This window comes from Cavia porcellus, unplaced genomic scaffold (assembly GCF_034190915.1).
Source record: "Cavia porcellus strain 051 isolate PalLab524CR breed Dunkin Hartley unplaced genomic scaffold, mCavPor4.1 scaffold_4, whole genome shotgun sequence".
NCBI lineage: Eukaryota > Metazoa > Chordata > Mammalia > Rodentia > Caviidae > Cavia > Cavia porcellus.
In genome coordinates this window covers 9,688,002-9,707,107 of record NW_026947487.1, presented here as the reverse complement: position 1 = coordinate 9,707,107, position 19,106 = coordinate 9,688,002, and the positions used below count along the sequence as shown (strand labels likewise).

The 19,106-nt window shown below is 45.1% G+C and overlaps 1 protein-coding gene across 4 annotated transcripts in view; it reads right to left on the bottom strand.

Moving 5' to 3' along the window:
• Positions 1 to 19,106, bottom strand: part of Larp6 (La ribonucleoprotein 6, translational regulator) — a 55,665-nt gene that overhangs the window by 9,732 nt on the left and 26,827 nt on the right. For 2 of the 4 annotated variants that reach the window (XM_003477637.5, XM_005007180.4), the window contains exon 1: positions 8,728 to 9,155. The exons of the other annotated variants lie outside the window; for them this stretch is intronic. In XM_003477637.5, the coding sequence (XP_003477685.1) occupies positions 8,728 to 8,930 (203 nt within the window). In that variant the 5' untranslated portion in view covers positions 8,931 to 9,155. Of the gene's footprint in view, positions 1 to 8,727; positions 9,156 to 19,106 lie in introns of those variants that run through there. 4 annotated transcript variants of the gene reach the window in all.

Here is a 19,106-nt window from a genome sequence, read left to right as displayed (position 1 = left end):
AGAAACATGATTTGCAGTATAAAAACCCAAAGGTACTTTTCTCATAAAATCTCAACCTAATTGAGAAATCAAATGCCACCCTACAAAAGGCAAGTATCTTAAACTATAATGGTAGAGTTCTTACAGCCTCACTGTAACTTTCAACCCAGAAATTTTTTCTTGGATTCATCATCTGTCCTTCCAGATGGTCTAACCCAGTGTTTTGGCCACCAGGAGCAGGAAAATGATGGATAGCAACAAAGACAGTGTTTAGCACAAAGAAGAAACATCATTTATGATACACATTGGGTTTCAGATCCATCTGCAAGAAGTTTCTTCTGATCCGTCTCTAGAATAAAATAATGCAAGAAGAAAGAACCCATTCAATGTCCCTGAAACGTCACAGAGAGAAAGAAACAAAGAGGACTGTTTGTTAAGTGAAAAGCAGGTGTGCGGTGGTTTTTATTATTCATAATACTGTTGGGTATTATAATTTGAATCATCCAGGTACATTATAGTTGTTAAGTCTCGGTATCATTTTTTTCACCATGACTTTTTCTCTCAGGATTTTCATAAACATTATTTACTTTAAAATAGTTTTTTCTTTCAAAAAGTTTTTCCTGTTTTATGAAAAAATAAAACAAAATTTCATCATCAGTAAGAGAATAACAATAGGTATTATACTGTGCATGTAAATGAAATTGCTCTCATTTGCCTTTCTACTGAGATAAAGTACAAACTTAGTTATCGAATTAAGGTCCTAGATTTACAAATTTAGACCTCAGGAAATGGGAGGTATATGTTTAATCTACTTTTTGAAATGACAATACAGAAAATAAATATAATAGCACTTTATTGATTTATATTCATTTGACAAACATGAACAGCTGTCTTATTCACCGATTTTTGGATTTAAATATTTTCTTGAAACTAAAAAAGGCAAGTAAATAAATATGTTAATGTCACCAGAAATAAAGATCTTCAAATAAAAGAACAAAAACCTTGTAATGCTAAATTTGAATTGGCCTTATTATATAAATTTATTTTTTTAAAGCATGTATTTCTTAGCCCTGCTCATTGAAAGGCTCTAAAAGCAAAAATGCCCTAGGTAAAATTAGCATTTTTGTTTTAAACCTTACTTTCTTGTGTTGGATTTCTTGAATCTTGCCTATTATATGCGTTGGTATAGATTTATTTTGATCATGGCTAATTGGAATTCTATATGGCTCACTTATCTTTCTGACAAATTCTTTTTTGCTGCTTAAGTTTTCTGCCATTGCTTCTGTGAGCAAGTTTTCTATGATATCTGAGCTTTCTCCTGTTTTTTTATTGACTCTGATCAATCTTATATTATTCTTCTTTCCACTTCTCGTGGTCCCTTGCTATTTTTAAAAACTCTTTCTTTTTATGATCATTGAACACAATCCTGTTTTCTCTGTCTGAGATTCTGTCCTCACACTGGTTTTATTCTGCTATATATACGTACAGTGAAATGTTTAATCACCTGGATATCTGTTTGAATGTTTCATGGATCTCATTTCTTTCCTACGTTGGGTGATCAAAGTTTCCATCATTTTCCTAAGCACCTTTATTTTTAAAATCTGTATCTGTCATAGAATCATTAAGTATGTCTTTCATTATGTTCACCATCTCTGTAGCTATCTGAGAAGTTATTTGGGATTTGATTTTTTTTCTAGAACCTCATTCATTTGCCTTGTTACTTCCACTGTTACCACTTCAGAGAATTCAGGTGGGTAGCTTTTGAGTTAATTCTCCTCATTGCCCCCTGGGTTTGCACCCTGAGTTTGCCTTTAGTGAACTGGATGTCTGGGGTCATATCTTATTTTTCATTTCTATTTTTTTTTAGTTTAATTCCTAGGTTGATGCTTATAAGTTGATTGTAGTGAGTAGCTTTAGTGCTAGTATTTAGAACCCTTAGGAAATGACTGCTTCTTAGAGATGTCTTTCAGGGATAGCTGGCTTTTGGGTTTTGAGTCTGTTTTGTGATTCTAACTCTTCACTTTACTGGGGATGAGAATTACTGCCTCTTTTGCCTAGCTCCTAGTTCTTTGGCACTGGCCTATACTATTGCTTTTTTATTTTTAATTTTTCCTATAGTGCTTATGACCCTTAGGCAATCTCAGTCTTCGTATACCAGGAAGAACGACCAATTAGAACAATTATGTCACCTTGGCTAAAGTAGTACAATTGGCAATAACAGCATCAAACATTACCTAGAAAATGACAAGCTGTGGTAAATATTAATTTGCCACCTTTAACCATATGAACTAGATTTGCAGTTATATAACAAAATCTACAATGAACCAGAAAATTATGTATAGTAAATAACCCCTCAATATGGTAATTTGACCCTCAGGAGAGAAATTTTACAATGGGTTCAGGGGAGAAAAGAGCGTAAAAGAAAAGGAAGAGATTAGAAGCAAGGCTGGAGGATCAAGGAGGATCACACCAACTTTGGGGAACTGGTGAAGAAGCCAGGAGAGAGAGAAGGAAGAAATAAAAGCAAGAATAAAACAGAATGACAACATAAAAACCTAGAAACTATGTTCACACTCATAAAAAATAAGAATAAATAATGAATAATAAAAATACCAAAACAGAACAAAAATGAAAACAAGAAAAGAAAGAAGAAAATAAGGGGGAAAACCCACTTAGCAGTGTGTCTCTGCCATCACTAGTAGACAGCGTGGGCAGACAGAGTCTAGATCTGAGGTGAGTAACCTCAGAAAGCCTGCTGTAGCCTTCCAGCGGGGTAGGAGATAATCCCAGCGAGCCTGCACCTTTAGTTTCACTGGAGTTCAGGCTGGTTTCTGGCTGTGAGGCTGGAACCCGATTTGTTCCTCGTGTTCCTCTGTGTACATCCTGCCAGCTTGAACTCAGCAGCTTCACCCTGACTGGGAACTGCTAGATGGAGCCTGCAGCTGTTCTGAGTTCTGAGCTCAGCTGGCCCCTCTCCAAGATCGCTACCAGCCAATCGCCCTCTCCTGGTGGACATCTGAGCCCCACTAGCTCACTGTCCACCGCAGTCTGCCGCCTCCACTGCTCTGTTCCACTGCTTGTTTCTCTGTGGAGGTGCCTGAGGGTGCTAGCAGCCACTGTGCAGGTTCAAGCTGTCCCCCCACACAGTGAGTCAGGGTTCAGGGAGAAAGGGACACTTGTCACCTCCTTCTTCATTGAAGTCTCTCTCTGCTCTCCCTGTGGGCTTCAGTTCTTGCATCAGATCCTTTCTGGGCTCCAATTCCCTCCTTCTTTTCTTCTTCACATTGATATACCCCAGCTGGACACCAGATCTCAGAGAGGCTCTTTCTCTGCTGCTCACCTCTCCTCCCTCTTCCCAGAAGTCAGCCAGACCTTGGTTTCTAAACACTCTCACTAGAATTTGAAAATCCATGGATTTTTGTGGAAATGGCCAGGTTCCACGACCAGAGTGGGAAAAGTACAAACTGAAGCCTGGATAAGCAAGTACCCAAAAGCAAGACAGTGCTCATGACCAACAAACATGATCACAATGGATGCAATGAAAAGAACTCAGAGGTGCTCTCTTAATTACACTAGGGACATTTTCAGATCAAAAATAGCAATCAAGGGGGCTGGGGATTTAGCTCAGTGGCATAAGCGCCTGCCTTGCAAGTGTGTGGTCGTGAGTTCGATCCCCGGTACTGATAAAAAACAAAAAGACAAAAAAAAAAAATCAGAACTCATAATTAGAAAACAGTAAATGAAAATCCATGAATGATAAAGAGCCAGACTTCAGCTTGTGGGAAGCTCCTCATTTAAGGTACAGTGATATCTCAGTTGTCAGATCGTGCCACACTCCAATTTTTCACTACTCCAACAGCAAAGTTCAAAAAAAAATTTTTTTTCTTGGTGTTCATAACTTTGCTCAACAGTGAAACTGAAAATCTGATATGAAAAAATCCTGTCCAGCCAGGAGTCATCATGCGGACCCAAAGGGGTGACGGTCTTAACCACCAACATGTGGTGCCACATTCGTCACTGTGCTTTCCTCCTTTTTTCCACTGTATTTGTATAAAGGGTTACACCCAACGGCTCCTAAGAAAGTTAGTGATACCAGCAGTAAAGTGAAGAGGAAAACTGTGAGAACCATGACAAGGGTTAAGAGTCCTGGGAAAATGAATTTGTAAGTGTAATTTTGGGGTCTTGGAACCAATCTTTGGTTTTTCATTATTTCTTATGGGGAATATACATTCAGTTCTTGAATGTTTCGGTGCTGGAACACGAATTTGGGTCACAATGAGTTCGACAACTGAGGATTCACTGTATTTGTGTGACTCTTACACCAACCGCTATCTTTGAAAAACAGTGACTAAAAAGACGTAATGATTTCTTCTTGCCTCTTTAGGAGAAGCCCTTCGTTCATCTAGGTGATGAGGCAAAGCTCTCTTTTATGGAAGAACACTAGTCAATAAATGTACAGAGAATGAAAAAGTTAGAAAATCACCAACTTGAGATCCCCAGCAAAGTGAGTGACTCCAGTAAGGACCATCAAAGGGTGCCAAAGCCATGAGGAGAACGGTCACTGGTGAAAGAAGAGTCCAGAAAGACCGGAACTCCTGCGGCAGGCTGTTTGTGTCACTTAAAGCTGTAAGAGGGTCACCAGCATTGCCTTAAAAGAACAGGCACACAGAACCTACCAAGACAGAATTGTGAAGACATACAAAATCTAAATAGGCCGATTGGAAGCAGGAAGACTGAATTAGAAATCAAAAATCTTTCATCAAAGAAAAGCCCAGGAGTTGAAAGCCTCATTCCTGAATTCTACTAAACATTTAAGGAAGAACAAATACCAATCCTTCTCAAATTCTTACCAAAAATTGAAGAGAAGGGACTATTTCCAAATCCATTTTGTGACCCCAAGATCATCATGAGTATTAAAACCAGACAGGGCACTACCAGAAAAGCAAGTTATAGGCCAATATTCTTGACATGCATGGATGCAAAAATCCTTAGCAAACGATTCAACAGCACATTAAAAAGATCATAAACCAGGCATGATGGCATGTGCCAATGTACCAACAGCCCTAGCTACTGGGGAGGCTGAGGCAGGAGGATCATTTGAGGCCAGGAGTTAGGGGTTAGCCTAGGCAACCCAGTGGGGCCCCATCAGCAGAGAGTGGGGAGGAGAGAGAGACAGATTAATAGGCTCATTCACCATGATCAAGTACAATTTATCCCCACAATGCAAGGATGATTCAACATATGCAGATCAATAAACACGAAACATCACATTAACAGAATGAAAGGTGAAAAGCCTGCAAAGAACTTCTTTGCTGTGGAAGGAAAGCCATCCCTATGGGATGGAGAAACCTCCTTTCCCAAGCAGTCACATTTAACAACTCTAACAGTGGGCTGTGTCCCGAGGTGGGACAATGTGGTACAACACAAAGTTCAAGGCGCAGACTCTGAAGTGCTCTAGCTAAGATGCTCAATCTGAACTGAAAGCAGGCCTCAGCTATGCCTTCCACTTTATAGGAAGCGCATGTGCAGAGGAACAAAAGCAGCGAAATCACGGTAACATCATCAGACCAATCCAAAAAGTGAATATTCAATAAGACACCTGGCCTCGTAGGTCCAAAACAGGAAAAAAGAAGTAGTAGTAGTCCAGACCAGTGATAGCAAACCTTTTCGAACTTGCAGTGATATAAACAGCCTGCTGAGACTCAGCACCATAGGGTTCCCACCACCCGTCTGGACTAAAAGATTCTAGAGAGACAGGCAAATGTCTCAACCTGGATTGACAGGGTTCTGGCTTGAGGGTAAAAACAAACCTTTGTAAAAGACAACTAAGGGAAATTCGAACATAGAACTGAGCTGTTAGATTGTCTTACTGTCTTAGGAATTATATAAGGAAAATGTTAATATTTTTAGCTGCAACAATATTGTCATGGTTATAGGAAATGTCTCTTTTTGTTAATTTTTTTAAGACAGAGTTTCACTATGTAGAACAGGTTGGCCTGGAATTCACGATGTAGCCCAGGCTGATTTTGGACTCACAGTGATCCTCCTGCCTCAGCCTCCCAAGGGCTGGGATTCCAGGCATTGGTCACCACACCCAGCTGGGAATATCATTATAGAGAGTTGCAATGTGAAGTGTTTGGGGGCACAAGTCTTGTATAGAACATATTTTCAAATGCCTCGGGGGAAGCCGTACATGTTATATAAAACCAATATGGCAAAATAGTAATTGACACATCTAGATGGTGGGTGTAGGAATGCCCACACTCCTCATTTTTCACATTTTCTTTATGTTTGAAATTTTTTATGTTAAAAACATAAGAATAAAGCTGGGTGTGGTGGTGCACGCCTGTAATCCCAGCACTTGGGAGACTGAGACAAGAGGATTTTTGTGAGTTCAAGACCAACCTACAAAATGAGCTCACGGCCAGCCTGAATGGCATAGTGAGACCCTGTCCCCCACCCCCACCAAAAAACACAAGAATAAAAGGAAATGCCTTTTTAATGAGTGCAAAGTGGGGAGAAGACTGATGGAAACTGAGAAGTTATAAAGATCTTTCCTAGGTACTGAAAAAGGTAAGCCAGGTACTGCGCAAGGTACTACAGAGCAGGACAGGATAACAGCAAAGCAGTGTCTTTAGGGACCTACTTTCTAGGGCAGAGGGACACATGGATTCAACATGGGGAAACAATTGTGATGAGACACACACAGCCACTCAGTGAATATTCCCAGAGCTGCCACTGCATGCCAGGTGCTATGTGGGTGCTGAAGACACAGTGAGAACAAGGCCAACCCGCTCCCTGAACGCACAGTGCTGCTGCTCCTGAGAGGAAGACGGGGCCGTGCGGTTGCAGTCACAGCAAGTGCAGCCTGTGCGGCAGAGATCAGCAGCAACACAGGAGTGGACACGAGTCTCCCTCTGAGCGAAGGGGCTGGAGCTGCTGGGGAGCCTCCGAGGAGTCTAAGCGCTGACTCCTCAGGGCTCAACCCATCCATCGGGGGCCAGAGAGGTGGGAGACTGAGGTGTGTGGGCCCTGGACAGCCCCCGTGCTCAGGGGACTAACAGGGAATGGGACTTGGCAGCATGAAAGGAGCCCACGGGCTCAGGGGATGGCGTAGGTGGGTGCAACTTGTTAGCAAGCTGATTTAGGAATGTGGGCTCTCTCCCATAGGCGAGGGGAGCCAGGAACATTCACACAGGGCGGTGCCTGTGCTATTCCAGGCTGGGCCCAAACAGGACAGCTTCTGTCACCTTCTTGGCTGTACCCTCTTGTGCCCTGAATGCCTGCCCACCAGGTTCCACACCTGCACTAGAGAGCCCAGGGAGCTTCGGGGGTCAGCCCTATGCCACAGAGCTGCAGGATGCACTCCAGATCCAGTGCTCTGGGAGCCCCAGGCTGCAGGGCTGGAAAAGAAGAGGGGCAAGGCAAGAGGCCCGTGCTAGGGGAGCATCAGCTTCTCTTAGACCTGCACAGGGGACCTTTCCAGGGCTGAGAAGTAAGCAGAGGTTGCATCTTGGTGAATTCAGTCTGCAAAAAAGAGCCAGCCCTTTGCCATAGCACAGGCAAGGAAAGTCAGAAGGATAAACCACTCCCATTTACTTTACATGACCACCAAAGTTTTTTGACTCTGAGGGCACCTTCTCAAGCCTCAGTCAATGACTGCAGTTTCATCCTTTTATCCTTTCTGCACGGGGCACAGAGCTTCATGAATCAGGCTTTTTGAGTATGTGGTACTGGGAGAGCCACAGTGTGTCATACAATTGCTTGCCTAAGCGGTGGGGGCAGACTTTTTTACTCCCCTAGCTGTCTTTTCTGGTCTGCCCTGTATCTCTGGGTTCCTAAAACCAGATTCTTTCAGTTAAAAGGCATGCCTGTGGGCCCTCATATCCCATCCTATCCAGATGAAGTACATACCTGACCACTGGGGATAAATCAAAAGTCCCGGGAGAGAAAGGGTTCTCAGTAAATGCCCCTTGGCATTTCCTAGAGTTTGCAAGTTCTGCCTTGCCCTGCTCTCCTTTTAGTGGATGCTGCATACTGTTAGCTGCTTTACAGCAGGAGCAAAACCACAATCCTCACGGGCCTGGGCATTTGGAGCACAGCCTCAGATGACTGGCTGAGGACAAGTTCAGGACCCAGAGGCAAGGTTGGCAGGTGCCATAACAGCTCCGAGCCACCCATCAACCAGGAACTCAGGGCAGGCAGCAAATAATGATAGTTCCTGAAGGGGTGGATGGAGTAGCTAGCCCTCCACTCATCTCAAACCGGGCCAAGAGAGAGCTGTTTCCATGAAATCACACCTCCAGGAAGCCCCCATCAGCCAGGGTCAGCCGTGTTGCTCTACTGAGTCATGGAAAAGCTATCAGGGCCCATAAGCAAACAGGGATGATGCACCAGGGCTCCATGGGGACCCATCTATATGGGTAGGTGGCTCATGGGGGGGGGGTGCTGGGATGAGCTTTTGGAGGGGGGTGTTTGGGTTAGCTCAAGAAGGCCAGTCTCCTGATGAGGGGATGGCTGGTAAGGGTGGTCCATGAGTTTTTCCTCCCGGATCCCAGGCACCCCCAAATCCAGGTCCCGCAGGTCCCCAGCTCCAGGTCCTTGTTGGATCCCCAAGCAGTGGGCTGAGACATCGACTGCCACCCGGTTCAGGCTTTGGGAGGGCCTGGAGCTGTTCCCCAGCGCTGGGAAGCACTGGATGCCCCTGCCCAAGTTGTCGCTCGCTGTCACCCCCAGGCCCGCGCCTACCTATGCCCGCGGCTCGGCTCCTCCTCGCTGGCGCTGCCCCAGCCGGGACTGAGGAACCGGGCCGGGTCCCCTGCGCCCCGCATCTCCGCCCCCTCCTTCTCATCCTCCAGCTCCTCCACGTCCTCGGGCTCCTGGATGGCTACGCGGATCTGCACGGTGGCTTCAGGCTGGGGCACGGCCTCCTCCTCGCCAGGCTGAGCCATGGCGCGGAGGAGACTTCTGCACAGCCAGGGTCCCCGAGCCTGGAGGCCGGGCCAGCTGGGCGGCAACTGCGACCCGGGCGACTACGGGGCGGGGGGCGGCGCTTGCGCGTCCTCGGGGAGGGACAGGGTGGGACCGGAGTCCAGGGGACCCGCCCCGCGCTAGCACCGCCTGGAGGCGAGGAGCGCAGCGGAGGCAGGCGGAAGGGGCTAGGTCCTGCGCTCCTCCTGTGTGCCAGCCAGGCCTGTCCCTCGCGAGCGAGCACCCCCGCCCTCGTCCACCCACGGAGCCTGCGCGGGGGGGGGGGGGGCGCACGCCTGACTCCCAGGCCTGGCTTCACTCTGGGGCTGTGGTTCTTGCGTGTCTTCCTCATTTAACCTGCAAGATGAGACAAAATCTCCACTTTCGGTATTTTTAGCATAACATCCTAGTCTGCATCTCTTAACGGGGTCAAGGACTCGTCCCCCGCCATGCCCGATGCCAGACGTTCTCCAAGTGTGCTCCCAGAGCCTGCAGCCTCTGCCTTGGTTAGGACTGCGTTAGCAATGCAAATTGTCAGACCCACCCAGACCGCCTGGGTCTGGATCTGATTCAAAAGTTTGGGTGTTAACAAGGCCAACTGTCCCACGGAGAGGTCGGTTTGCACACTGGACACATTCAAATTTGTATTTGTCCAGGAACTAAAAGGAGCCACGGAGTTGCTAGCATGTCCTAGGCCCCTGCTACTGTTTCACAGCGCACGGTGACTGAGTTTCCACCCTGGTGCCCCAGATGTGGCCCAGAAACTACCGACAGGGTCACAGACATGAATAAGGGTTGAAGCTAATTTAACGAAACCCTTAAGTTAGGGACTGAAACATAATTTAACATGTCATTTTGCCTCACTAGGAGACCAGAAGACTGGACCCCTTTCATTCATACACACAGGCACACACACACACACACACACACACGCACGCACGCACGCACGCACGCATGCACACATAAGGAAAACAGTCTTTAGAGGGTGATGTCTTGATCAAAGGATATCACACACAGGGCCAGCAGAGATGGAGGGACCCAATAAGGACGGCAAGCCTGCCCCCTCACTAGTTCTGGGATTAGATACATGCAAGGCTGGGCCCCTGAGCCACTGAGCTATACCCCAGCCTCATAGATCTCTCTTTTCACAGGAATGTGTGTCCCTTCCTCTGTCAGATCTCTTTTGCTGCAAGTTCTGAGATAAGAGAAGGAGGAGACCTCGTGGGTGCAACTATTGTTTCAGCACCAGAGCAGCTCACAGCCCAGGGGCTGAGATACTGAGAAAAGAGGAGAGGAACCAGAGGGAAGAGCCACCTAGAGGGGCATGCGGCCCACCCCTTGTACTCCCAGCCCTCTGGAGCTGAGGCAGGAGGACTGCTGAGAGTTTGAGGCCAGCCTCGGCTACATAGAGAGAACTTGTCTCAAAAGAAAAGAAAAGAAAAAACAGAAAAGAAAAGAAAAGAAAAGAAAAGAAAAGATACCCCAAGTATTTCCCCAAATCAGTTAGTTACTCTTCCCTTCAGGCTAATGCGTCAGTGATGATGCTCAAGAGAGAGATTCATAGCAAACTCCATGCCTTCTGGTATGATGACTTCAGTGCCTGAGTTTTACAAATCAAAATTCATTTTCTCACTAGAACCATCTGGGGTGGCAGAAATATCAGGGATTTATTGTCACTGCCCATTATAATGGCTCACATTTGCACATGGTTTTATAGTTTATTAAGAGTTTGTGAGCCGGGCATGGTGGCTCATGCCTGTAATCCCAGCACTCGGGAGGCTGAGGCAGGAGGATCGTTGTGCGTTCAAGACCAGCCTGGGCTACAAAGTGAGCTCAAGCCCAGCCTGAACTGCATAGCGAGACCCTATCTCAAAAAGACAAAAAAAAAAAGAGTTTGTATATATTTTATCTCAGGATTCCAAATGCCTTAGCATAAGAATCCTCTAGGGGGTCTGGGGTTTAGCTCAGTGGTGTAAGTGCCTACCTGCCAGGAGCAAGGTTGTGAGTTTGATCCCTGGTTACCACCCCCCCACAAAAAAGAATCCTCTAGGAAGCTGGGCATGGTGACATATGCCTGTGATCTCAGTACTTAGGAGGCTGAGGCAGGAGGATTGCCATGAGACTGAGGCCAGCCTGGGCTACATAGTGAGTTCAAGGGCAGCCTGAACTACATAGCAAGACCCTGTCTCAAAAAAAGAATAATAACAAAAACAAACAAATAAACACCTCTGGGGACTCTTGAAAATATAGATAGTAAAAGTAGAGTATGAGCACTTACAGTTGCTGGCTGAATCTGATTTGCAGAAATTTTTTGTTTGGTTAGTTTTTGTGGAAAAAGTTGAATTTATATAACTTAAATCTAACTATCTTGAGCTAGGATATAGCTCAGCAGCACAAGTGCCTGCCTGGCAAGTGTGAGGTCGTGAGTCCATCCCTGGTACAAAAAAAAAAAAAAAAAAAAAAAAATCCAAATATATCAGCCTATACTGTTTCTGACATTTCTGACTCCCCACAGAGCAATTTCAGATCTAGGAAAGATATCAGACATCATCCAGTTCTAACATCTTGGAAGGATATGGGTACACCCAAGAGTATACCCAAGACCCTACTAAATCCTAAGTAAATACGAGGTGTCTTTTTGAGATATCAATTATACATGAATATCTGAGAGAAGAGCCATATGTATATATTAAAACAACTTGTAGTATCTGCAAAATTGAAGTCAAGCTTGCATCAATTTTTAAAGGCAGCTTCACAGAAGTTTCTTATATGTTGCCTGGGGGTGAGGAGGACAGAAACCCCCATCTGAATTAGAGGTGCTTTGTGTAAGAAGCCAACTTTTAATCTGTTAGCAAATAAGGGCAGTGAATCCTGGTGAGGCTTGCAAGGAAAGACCTCACCTTGTGCTTTACCACATCCCCCTGTATTCTGTCTAGTGGAGAACCTTGCATTGAGAACACTTCTTGAATTAACTTGGCTGGTTCTACCCACACATCCCACTGTTTGTGTCCCTGGGGAAGAAAGCCAGGCTTCAGCGGTTTCAGCTGCTTCCTCTCCAGAGCCAGGGCAAACGAGGAGCCCTGTCCTGCCCCGTCTGCCTCTTGCATCATAACAGAGGTCTGCAACACCATTGAGATGATTGCTAAAGTCCGTATGGTCTCAGCCGAGAGCTGGCATCCCTTCTTTTCTCTAGATCATTATTTTTATGCATCTTGAAAGGAGAGACAGCCTTTTCCTCACCTACTATGAAGACACAAAAGGAAATGTGTAACTAAAGCATCGGGATGGAGTGAAGTTAGGATGACTCAAAATCTCAGCCCTTTGCAGCGATACGTGAGAGAGTACAGCTCTGGAATCAGCTGAACTTATTTTTCAGTGATGCCTGGCGCTAGAGTTGGAAACCAAGGACTGGGATAAGATATTTAGTGTGGTAAAGTTGGGGCAGGAACTAAGTGCTGAAAAGAAGAGTTAGGAGGGTATCATTAAAAGGCCTGATCTTAACTGAAAAGTAAGAAGGCATTTCTGTTGACTCTTTCACACACTGGCAAAGCGAGGCCCTGTGCCATTGCATAAAATGGCTGAAACGTGATCTACAAATACCAGAAGATGAGGTGAGTCTGGAAAGGAGCCTTTGACAGTAAGGATGTGCCTACTGCCAGAAGTGCTGTAACAGACATTTGTAGGAGAGGGACAGCTAGGAAAAATATCACCAAGGATGTCTCGAGACTTACTAGAGACGCAGCAGGGTGCAATGAGAAAAACACTTGCAAACAGACTCAGATTCAGACACCAGCCTGCCACTGCTTAGCTTTATAAGCCCTAAGTCATCCAGGTTCCTTACCTGTAAAATGGTCTGTGTGATCCACTCCCAATTTAGTTGAGTAAATAGATCAAATTAGATTGTGGGAAATGTCTAGCTCAACACCTGGCCCAGATGGTTGACTTCAATAAGGACTAAACTGCTTAACCAAAGGACTGTTTCTTAGGAGCTGTGCCATCAATATGTTTTTCCCTGTTAATAATATCAACATCTAGTTTTAGATAGCTATATGGCCACCTAATTAAAAATTGTATTTCCTAGCTTGCTTTGCAAATAGGTATAACCACATGACTGAATTCTGGCCAATAGGATGTAAAGAAAAAGTTTTCAGGTGCTTCTGGATTGTACTTCTGAAAATGCAGATGTGGCCCCCTGGCTTTGTTCCTCTGCCCTGCCTGGGCAGCCCTCCTGGACCCAAGGACAGAAGTCACATGTTAAGGATGGTTGAGCCAAGAAACAAGCCCCACGCCACACTTGTTTGATGGATAATAATATAGAATGTAATTTGACAAAGAAATTCACACCTTGTTTAATCCATTATCTTTTGATATGTATTTGTTAAAAAAAGTTAGCTCATATCTTAAATAATACCTAATATGAATTCAAACACTAGTACCAGTATCAATACTAAGATTGAATGCTATCAATGGAATTAATAATGCTATAAATAGAATAATTAATTAACTTAGTTTGAGGCCTAAGATACAGTAGCTACTCAATAAGTTGATGATGACCTTGCATTTTATAACTTTGGCAACTTAAACATTTATTGCAGGACAAATGTAAGCCAAATATGTGTTTAAAATAGCACAAGATTCCAGAAGGAATAGAATATGGTCCCCCAGTTAGAATAGGAGTTTGCGTTCTAATAGGAGAGGTAGATTCTCTTCATTCTACTGAGAGTAATGTTACCAGCATTATCGATGGAATTCCAGTCATTGCTGCAAGGGTCAAAGGTGGTAGAAGCTTCTGAGTAGCCCTCGGTTACTGTCTGACACTCCCCTACTTTGAGGAGCTCTCCAAAAAGCAATGACATCCCAACTATGGATCCCACCATTTGAAAGTAACACCTTGCTGTTATGACATTTCTATCTTCCTGACACATTATCTCATTGAATAAATAGGGTATGTTTATGCTTTCTTGCCATTTATGCCTTGTGGAAGGCTAGTTAATCAAACTGATTAGGAGTGTGACACATTAAAATCGATGGAGTTTATGGGAGGGGTTGGAAAGAGGGTTAGTTATAGGAGTGTGATCAATAATTGCAGGTACCAAGGTGACTGGTATATAGGGCAGAAGTGTAGGTAAACCTGAGGGATACATTGTTGCAGGTAAACCTAAGGGATATGCACAGAGCTGGACCACATAGAGCAGCGACAGAAAATCTTTTAGAGTCTAAGTGCCCAAACTGCAAGCCAAAGCCCACTTACTTATCCCAAGGTGCCAGCACTGCGCTGTTATCCAATGCTCTGCTGCTGCAGGGTGGTGCTGAAAGAATCTTTCCCTAGGCCGGACACTGTAGCTGGTAAAGCCTTCGAGGTGGAACCAAGGGGCTCCATCTTCCCTGCTCCTAGGAATTTACCTGTGGCTCTATCTTCCCCGCCCCTAGGAATTTACCTTTGGTGCGAAATGAATACCAATGGGCTTCCTGCGCATCACTAATGCCCTTTGGCTCCACCCCAAACCTAAGCTACATGTATGCCCCCACTCCACGTGTCTGATGGAGAGATTGCCAGACCCCGGAGAGACTGCCAGACACTGGGGAGAGAATGCCAGCCCCTGGGGACTATGCTGGACCCGGAGGGTTGGGGGATCTCTCCCCACATTCTTAAAATAAAGGTCATTTATATTTCATACTTCTTTCCAGTTCTATCAGATGGTGCCGTGTGACTCAGATCGGCAGGCGAGTGACTTCTGGAATTCCCATTCCGAATCCCCTGCTGATTCATGAACTGGATTGCATCCTGGACTAATTCCTCACTTCTCAACACTCGGGAGCTGCTAAACTTGTCGCTACTGGTTTGCAAACAACACTGGTCTAATTCATTTACCACAGGTGAGCAATCCCCAGAGATTACTGCTGGGCCAGGCCCCACAAGGGTTTTCTCCCCATTTCCCTGGATTTGCGTGATGCTCTCAGGTCCTTAGACAGCCCAAGGCAGAGTCTTTCTCGTGGGCTGGGCCCCACACTGAAAAACTCTCACGTCCTTTAGAGCTTTAGAGACAAACGCTGCTTAAAGCTCTCACGGGCAGAGCCGTTACTAAAATCCACGGAAAATCCACTCGTGTATTGGTGATGGCCAATTATTACGAGCTTTGGAACTGAACTACCGATCGGCCTATGAAGTACAGGTGATGACTTACTGAGTAGGCCACGGTCCATTGCCTCATCTGACTAACTCCGTGGGCCAGGCCCCACACCAGATTTTATCTTGGGAACCACTTCCTGTCCCCCCAAAACACCATACCTATTCATGGCTTATCACACTGACGACAAGTTTACAAAACTCTCAATCTTTAAGCCTTTATTTCGAGAATGTGTCTTTTCCCCTCCCCACACTGAGGACAGCCTTTCAAAGCTTCTCAGTGTCCCCTTTATTTCGTAGCTGCCACGCCAACCCATTCCCCACCGAGATGGAGGAGGTGTGCCCAAACAGTGCTGCTCTGGGCTCTCACGCTCCTCGTGGGTCCCGGCCCCCCGCTGCACCTCACAAGCAGTCCCAGCTTCATGCTGTGAACCCATTTCTGCGCTCAGCCCCCCACCCTGCCTGTCTCCACAGCAGTTCCGGCTCCACCCCACACACTGCATGCCTGACATGTGCCCCACTCACTCTGTGCATGCGCTGCCCCCACTCTGGGCGTTCTGCCTACCCTACACATGTGTCGCCTGAGCGGTCCCAGCCCCCGACCCCAAGCACAGGTGTGGCTCTGACTGCAGGCACGGCTCTGGCTGCCAGCGCAGAGACAAACGCAACAGGTCACAGCAGATAATTCATTGTTGCTGATCTGATGGTGTATTCGTGCGTTCAAATATAAGATTCAGATTGTTTCTGCTGCCTTTTTCTTGTGTTCCAGCCATGACAAATGTTTTCTTTCAGATCCAGACATACGCTTGGAGATGTTTCACAAATTTCTTCAGTGTTCAAATGTTAAAATACTCATGGTTAATTAAGCCATTTAATGTTTTATTTTAAGCTTACTGCCTATATTGTACTGTTATCAATCTTCTAAAAATGCTCATGGTTGATGTTAAGTTTACTGCCTATATTGTACTGTACTGTTACTAATCTTCTAGATATTTAACAACTAAAATAAGAGGTAATTATAAATTCCTTTTGCTGTAAACCACTAGTAATGTTCTATATTAAGCTTACTGCCTATATTATACTGTACTGTTGCCAATCTCCTAGATGTTTAACAACTAAAATTAAGAGGTAATTATAAATTCCTTTTGCTGAAAACCACTAGACATTAAATGACACCGTAGCTGATTTCTCTCCTAAATAAAAAGGTAAAAATTAATAAAACAGGCCATCCTCCAAAAATCAGATTGTATTAGACATTTTAATAACATAAAGAGATACTTACATATGACATAAATGACACGTCAGTTTCTAAAATTCCCTGGACCTTATCCTCCTTATTGGAAGCCATTACTAAAATTATAAATACCCTGTTGATTATATTATTTGACTCCTGCATACTTAATTTAATTTTACAGATACCTTCTACTGTAGACCAGATCCCAAAACAAAAAGACAAAACTTGACCCTCAAAGCCCATAGAGATCTTAATATGATTTTTCTTGTTTTCAACAACAGAGATAACAGTGACACTTGGAGTTATGAGACAGGTAAACCAACACAAGGTGGAGCTGCCTGCCTCCCCCCCCCCCCGTGGACCATGCCTCAAATGCAGCAGAAGGACACTGGAAGAGAGTGCCCCATCCTGGCATTCCTTTGGGATCTTACCCCAGGGCTGCTGGACTGTCCTAGCCACCAGAGAGTGGGTAAGCCATCATAACTTCTAGCCCTCACAGGAGATGCCAACACCGCCAGATTCATCGCTGACAGATCTGCTTAAACATGCTGCTGAAGACTGACAGGGCTCAGGGCCAACAGCAGCCCACTTTAAGGTGTCCGTCTCAGAGTCCAAATCCCACTAAAAGTCCCAGATAAGACATTCTCTATACTTGTGGACATAGAGGCCATATATATAGAGTTCCTCCTGAGTTTTCAGGCTGCTGTGTTAAGTCCTCAGTCTCTATAGGGGGTATTGATGGCCAACCTATGCCATTTACAAACAGAGCCTATTTCGTGCAGGACTGCTTCTTCCCAATCCACCCAGTGGTGCCAAATCTTCCCTCCACCACTTACTCTACAGTCCTAAATCTTAAAAATGCTTTTTATTCCCTTGTGTTTATACAGGCTGACCTAGACACTCTGAGGTTTCAACAGCTTATACGTGTTATCGCTAATAAACCTCTCCTCAGGGGTATATAGCACCCCTTCCTTTCTTATTCACCAATTTCTCAGACACAACCCTGGTCAAGACTGACAGATAAATTTTGTCTTCTCACTTTGTTTATACTTTTTCAGGATACATAAAAGCCTTTCCCACAACCAGGGAGACTGCTGATATACTTATTAAAGACTTGTTATAGCAAATCATCCCAAGCACTACAACCAAGTTAAAGTGGTCCATACGTGGTCTTCTTGGCAACCTCAACAGTGATCAAAGTTGCTAGACTGCCTCCTGGTTTCACATTACTCAGGCTAAGTGATGCCCTTCCAGCCCTAGATCTAACCATCCTTTTGCCTACTCATCTCCATTTCACCAAGGCCTCACAGCCACAACTCTTAGGCTGTCATGTTTTGTTATCCAATTTGGTTTCTAATTTCTTATTCTTTTCACAGCAGGACTCTCAACAGTCTTTCCTAAAGACTCCCACATCATACATACCAGAGACAAGTCTTACCCACCTACCCTCTTAACTTTTACCCTTTCAGATGGGGGAAACTTCACTCCTCCTAACCCCACATTTATTTTTCAGAATTCTACCTTACTGTGGCAATGATCTACCTCAACATGGTCCTGATATAGTGACATATCAAAATCAAAGGCACCTTTCCTTTTACCTCACCTGGGTCCTTAAATATGACAGTGCCATGCCTCCTGATAATACCTTGTCTCTTTGTTTTTCCAGTCTAACATACAGGCATTAACCAGTGATAAAGTTGTCCTGGCTAAAATACCTGGCACCAGCTTCTACATGAGCATCAACCATCATCCTGTCGACTCCCCTAAACCCCAGTACAGCGCCCCCTTCCAGCAGGAAGCAATAAAAGAAAGAAATCTCCACCCTTTTTCCTAATAATCATAAGACGGAAATGAAAGAATCTTACCCTAGGCTGGACACTGTAGCCGGTAAAGCCTTCGAGGTGGAACCAAGGGGCTCCATCTTCCCTGCCCCTAGGAATTTACCTGTGGCTCTATCTTCCCTGCCCCTAGGAATTTACCTTTGGTGCGAAATGAATACCAATGGGCTACCTGCACATCACTAATGCCCTTAGGCTCCACCCCAAACCTAAGCTATAGGTATGCCCCCACTCCATGTGTCCGACAGAGAGATTGCCAGATCCCAGAGAGAATACCAGCCCCCAGGTACTATGCCAGACCCTGGTGGGTTGAGGGGTCTCTCCCCACATTCTTAAAATAAAGATAATTTATATTTCATACTTCTTATCTTTTCAGCCGTGCCACTATTCTATCAGTGCTGGGCGACTTGTCTTGAGTATTGACAGAGAAAGTTCTGTGTACCCACTGCAGCACATGTGCCAGAGGTTCGCCACCACTGACACAGAGCGAGAGAGCAAAGTGCCTCTTATAGTCAGAAGGGCAAGCCCATCCCTAGCCCTTCAATCCCTAGAAGTCACATAGCAGCCAAAGCATCTTCCTCAGCAAGGCAAGGGTTCTGTTAGTTCAGTGGTTCTCAATTGCCACACATTAGAATCACATAGGGAACTTCCAAAAATAGAATTCCCAGGCTGTACCTGTGCTCAATTAAGTTCTAGGAGTGAGATCAAAGGATTAGGCCTCACTCTCAGCTGTCAGAGCTCCCAAAATGATTCCTACCTGCAACCTTTGTGTTAAAGCTTTCAAGTTCATATATTTCAGGCCACTCTCAACAGGCTGGCTACCAGCTCACATGATCTTCTGGTATAAGTAAGCAGCACAATTCAAGTCCAGCACCTTCCTGAGTAAAGACAAGTTTCTCAGGTGTACCATACCACCTTCCTGTCCCTGTCTCCATATTCTGATCTAGTGGAAGACAGA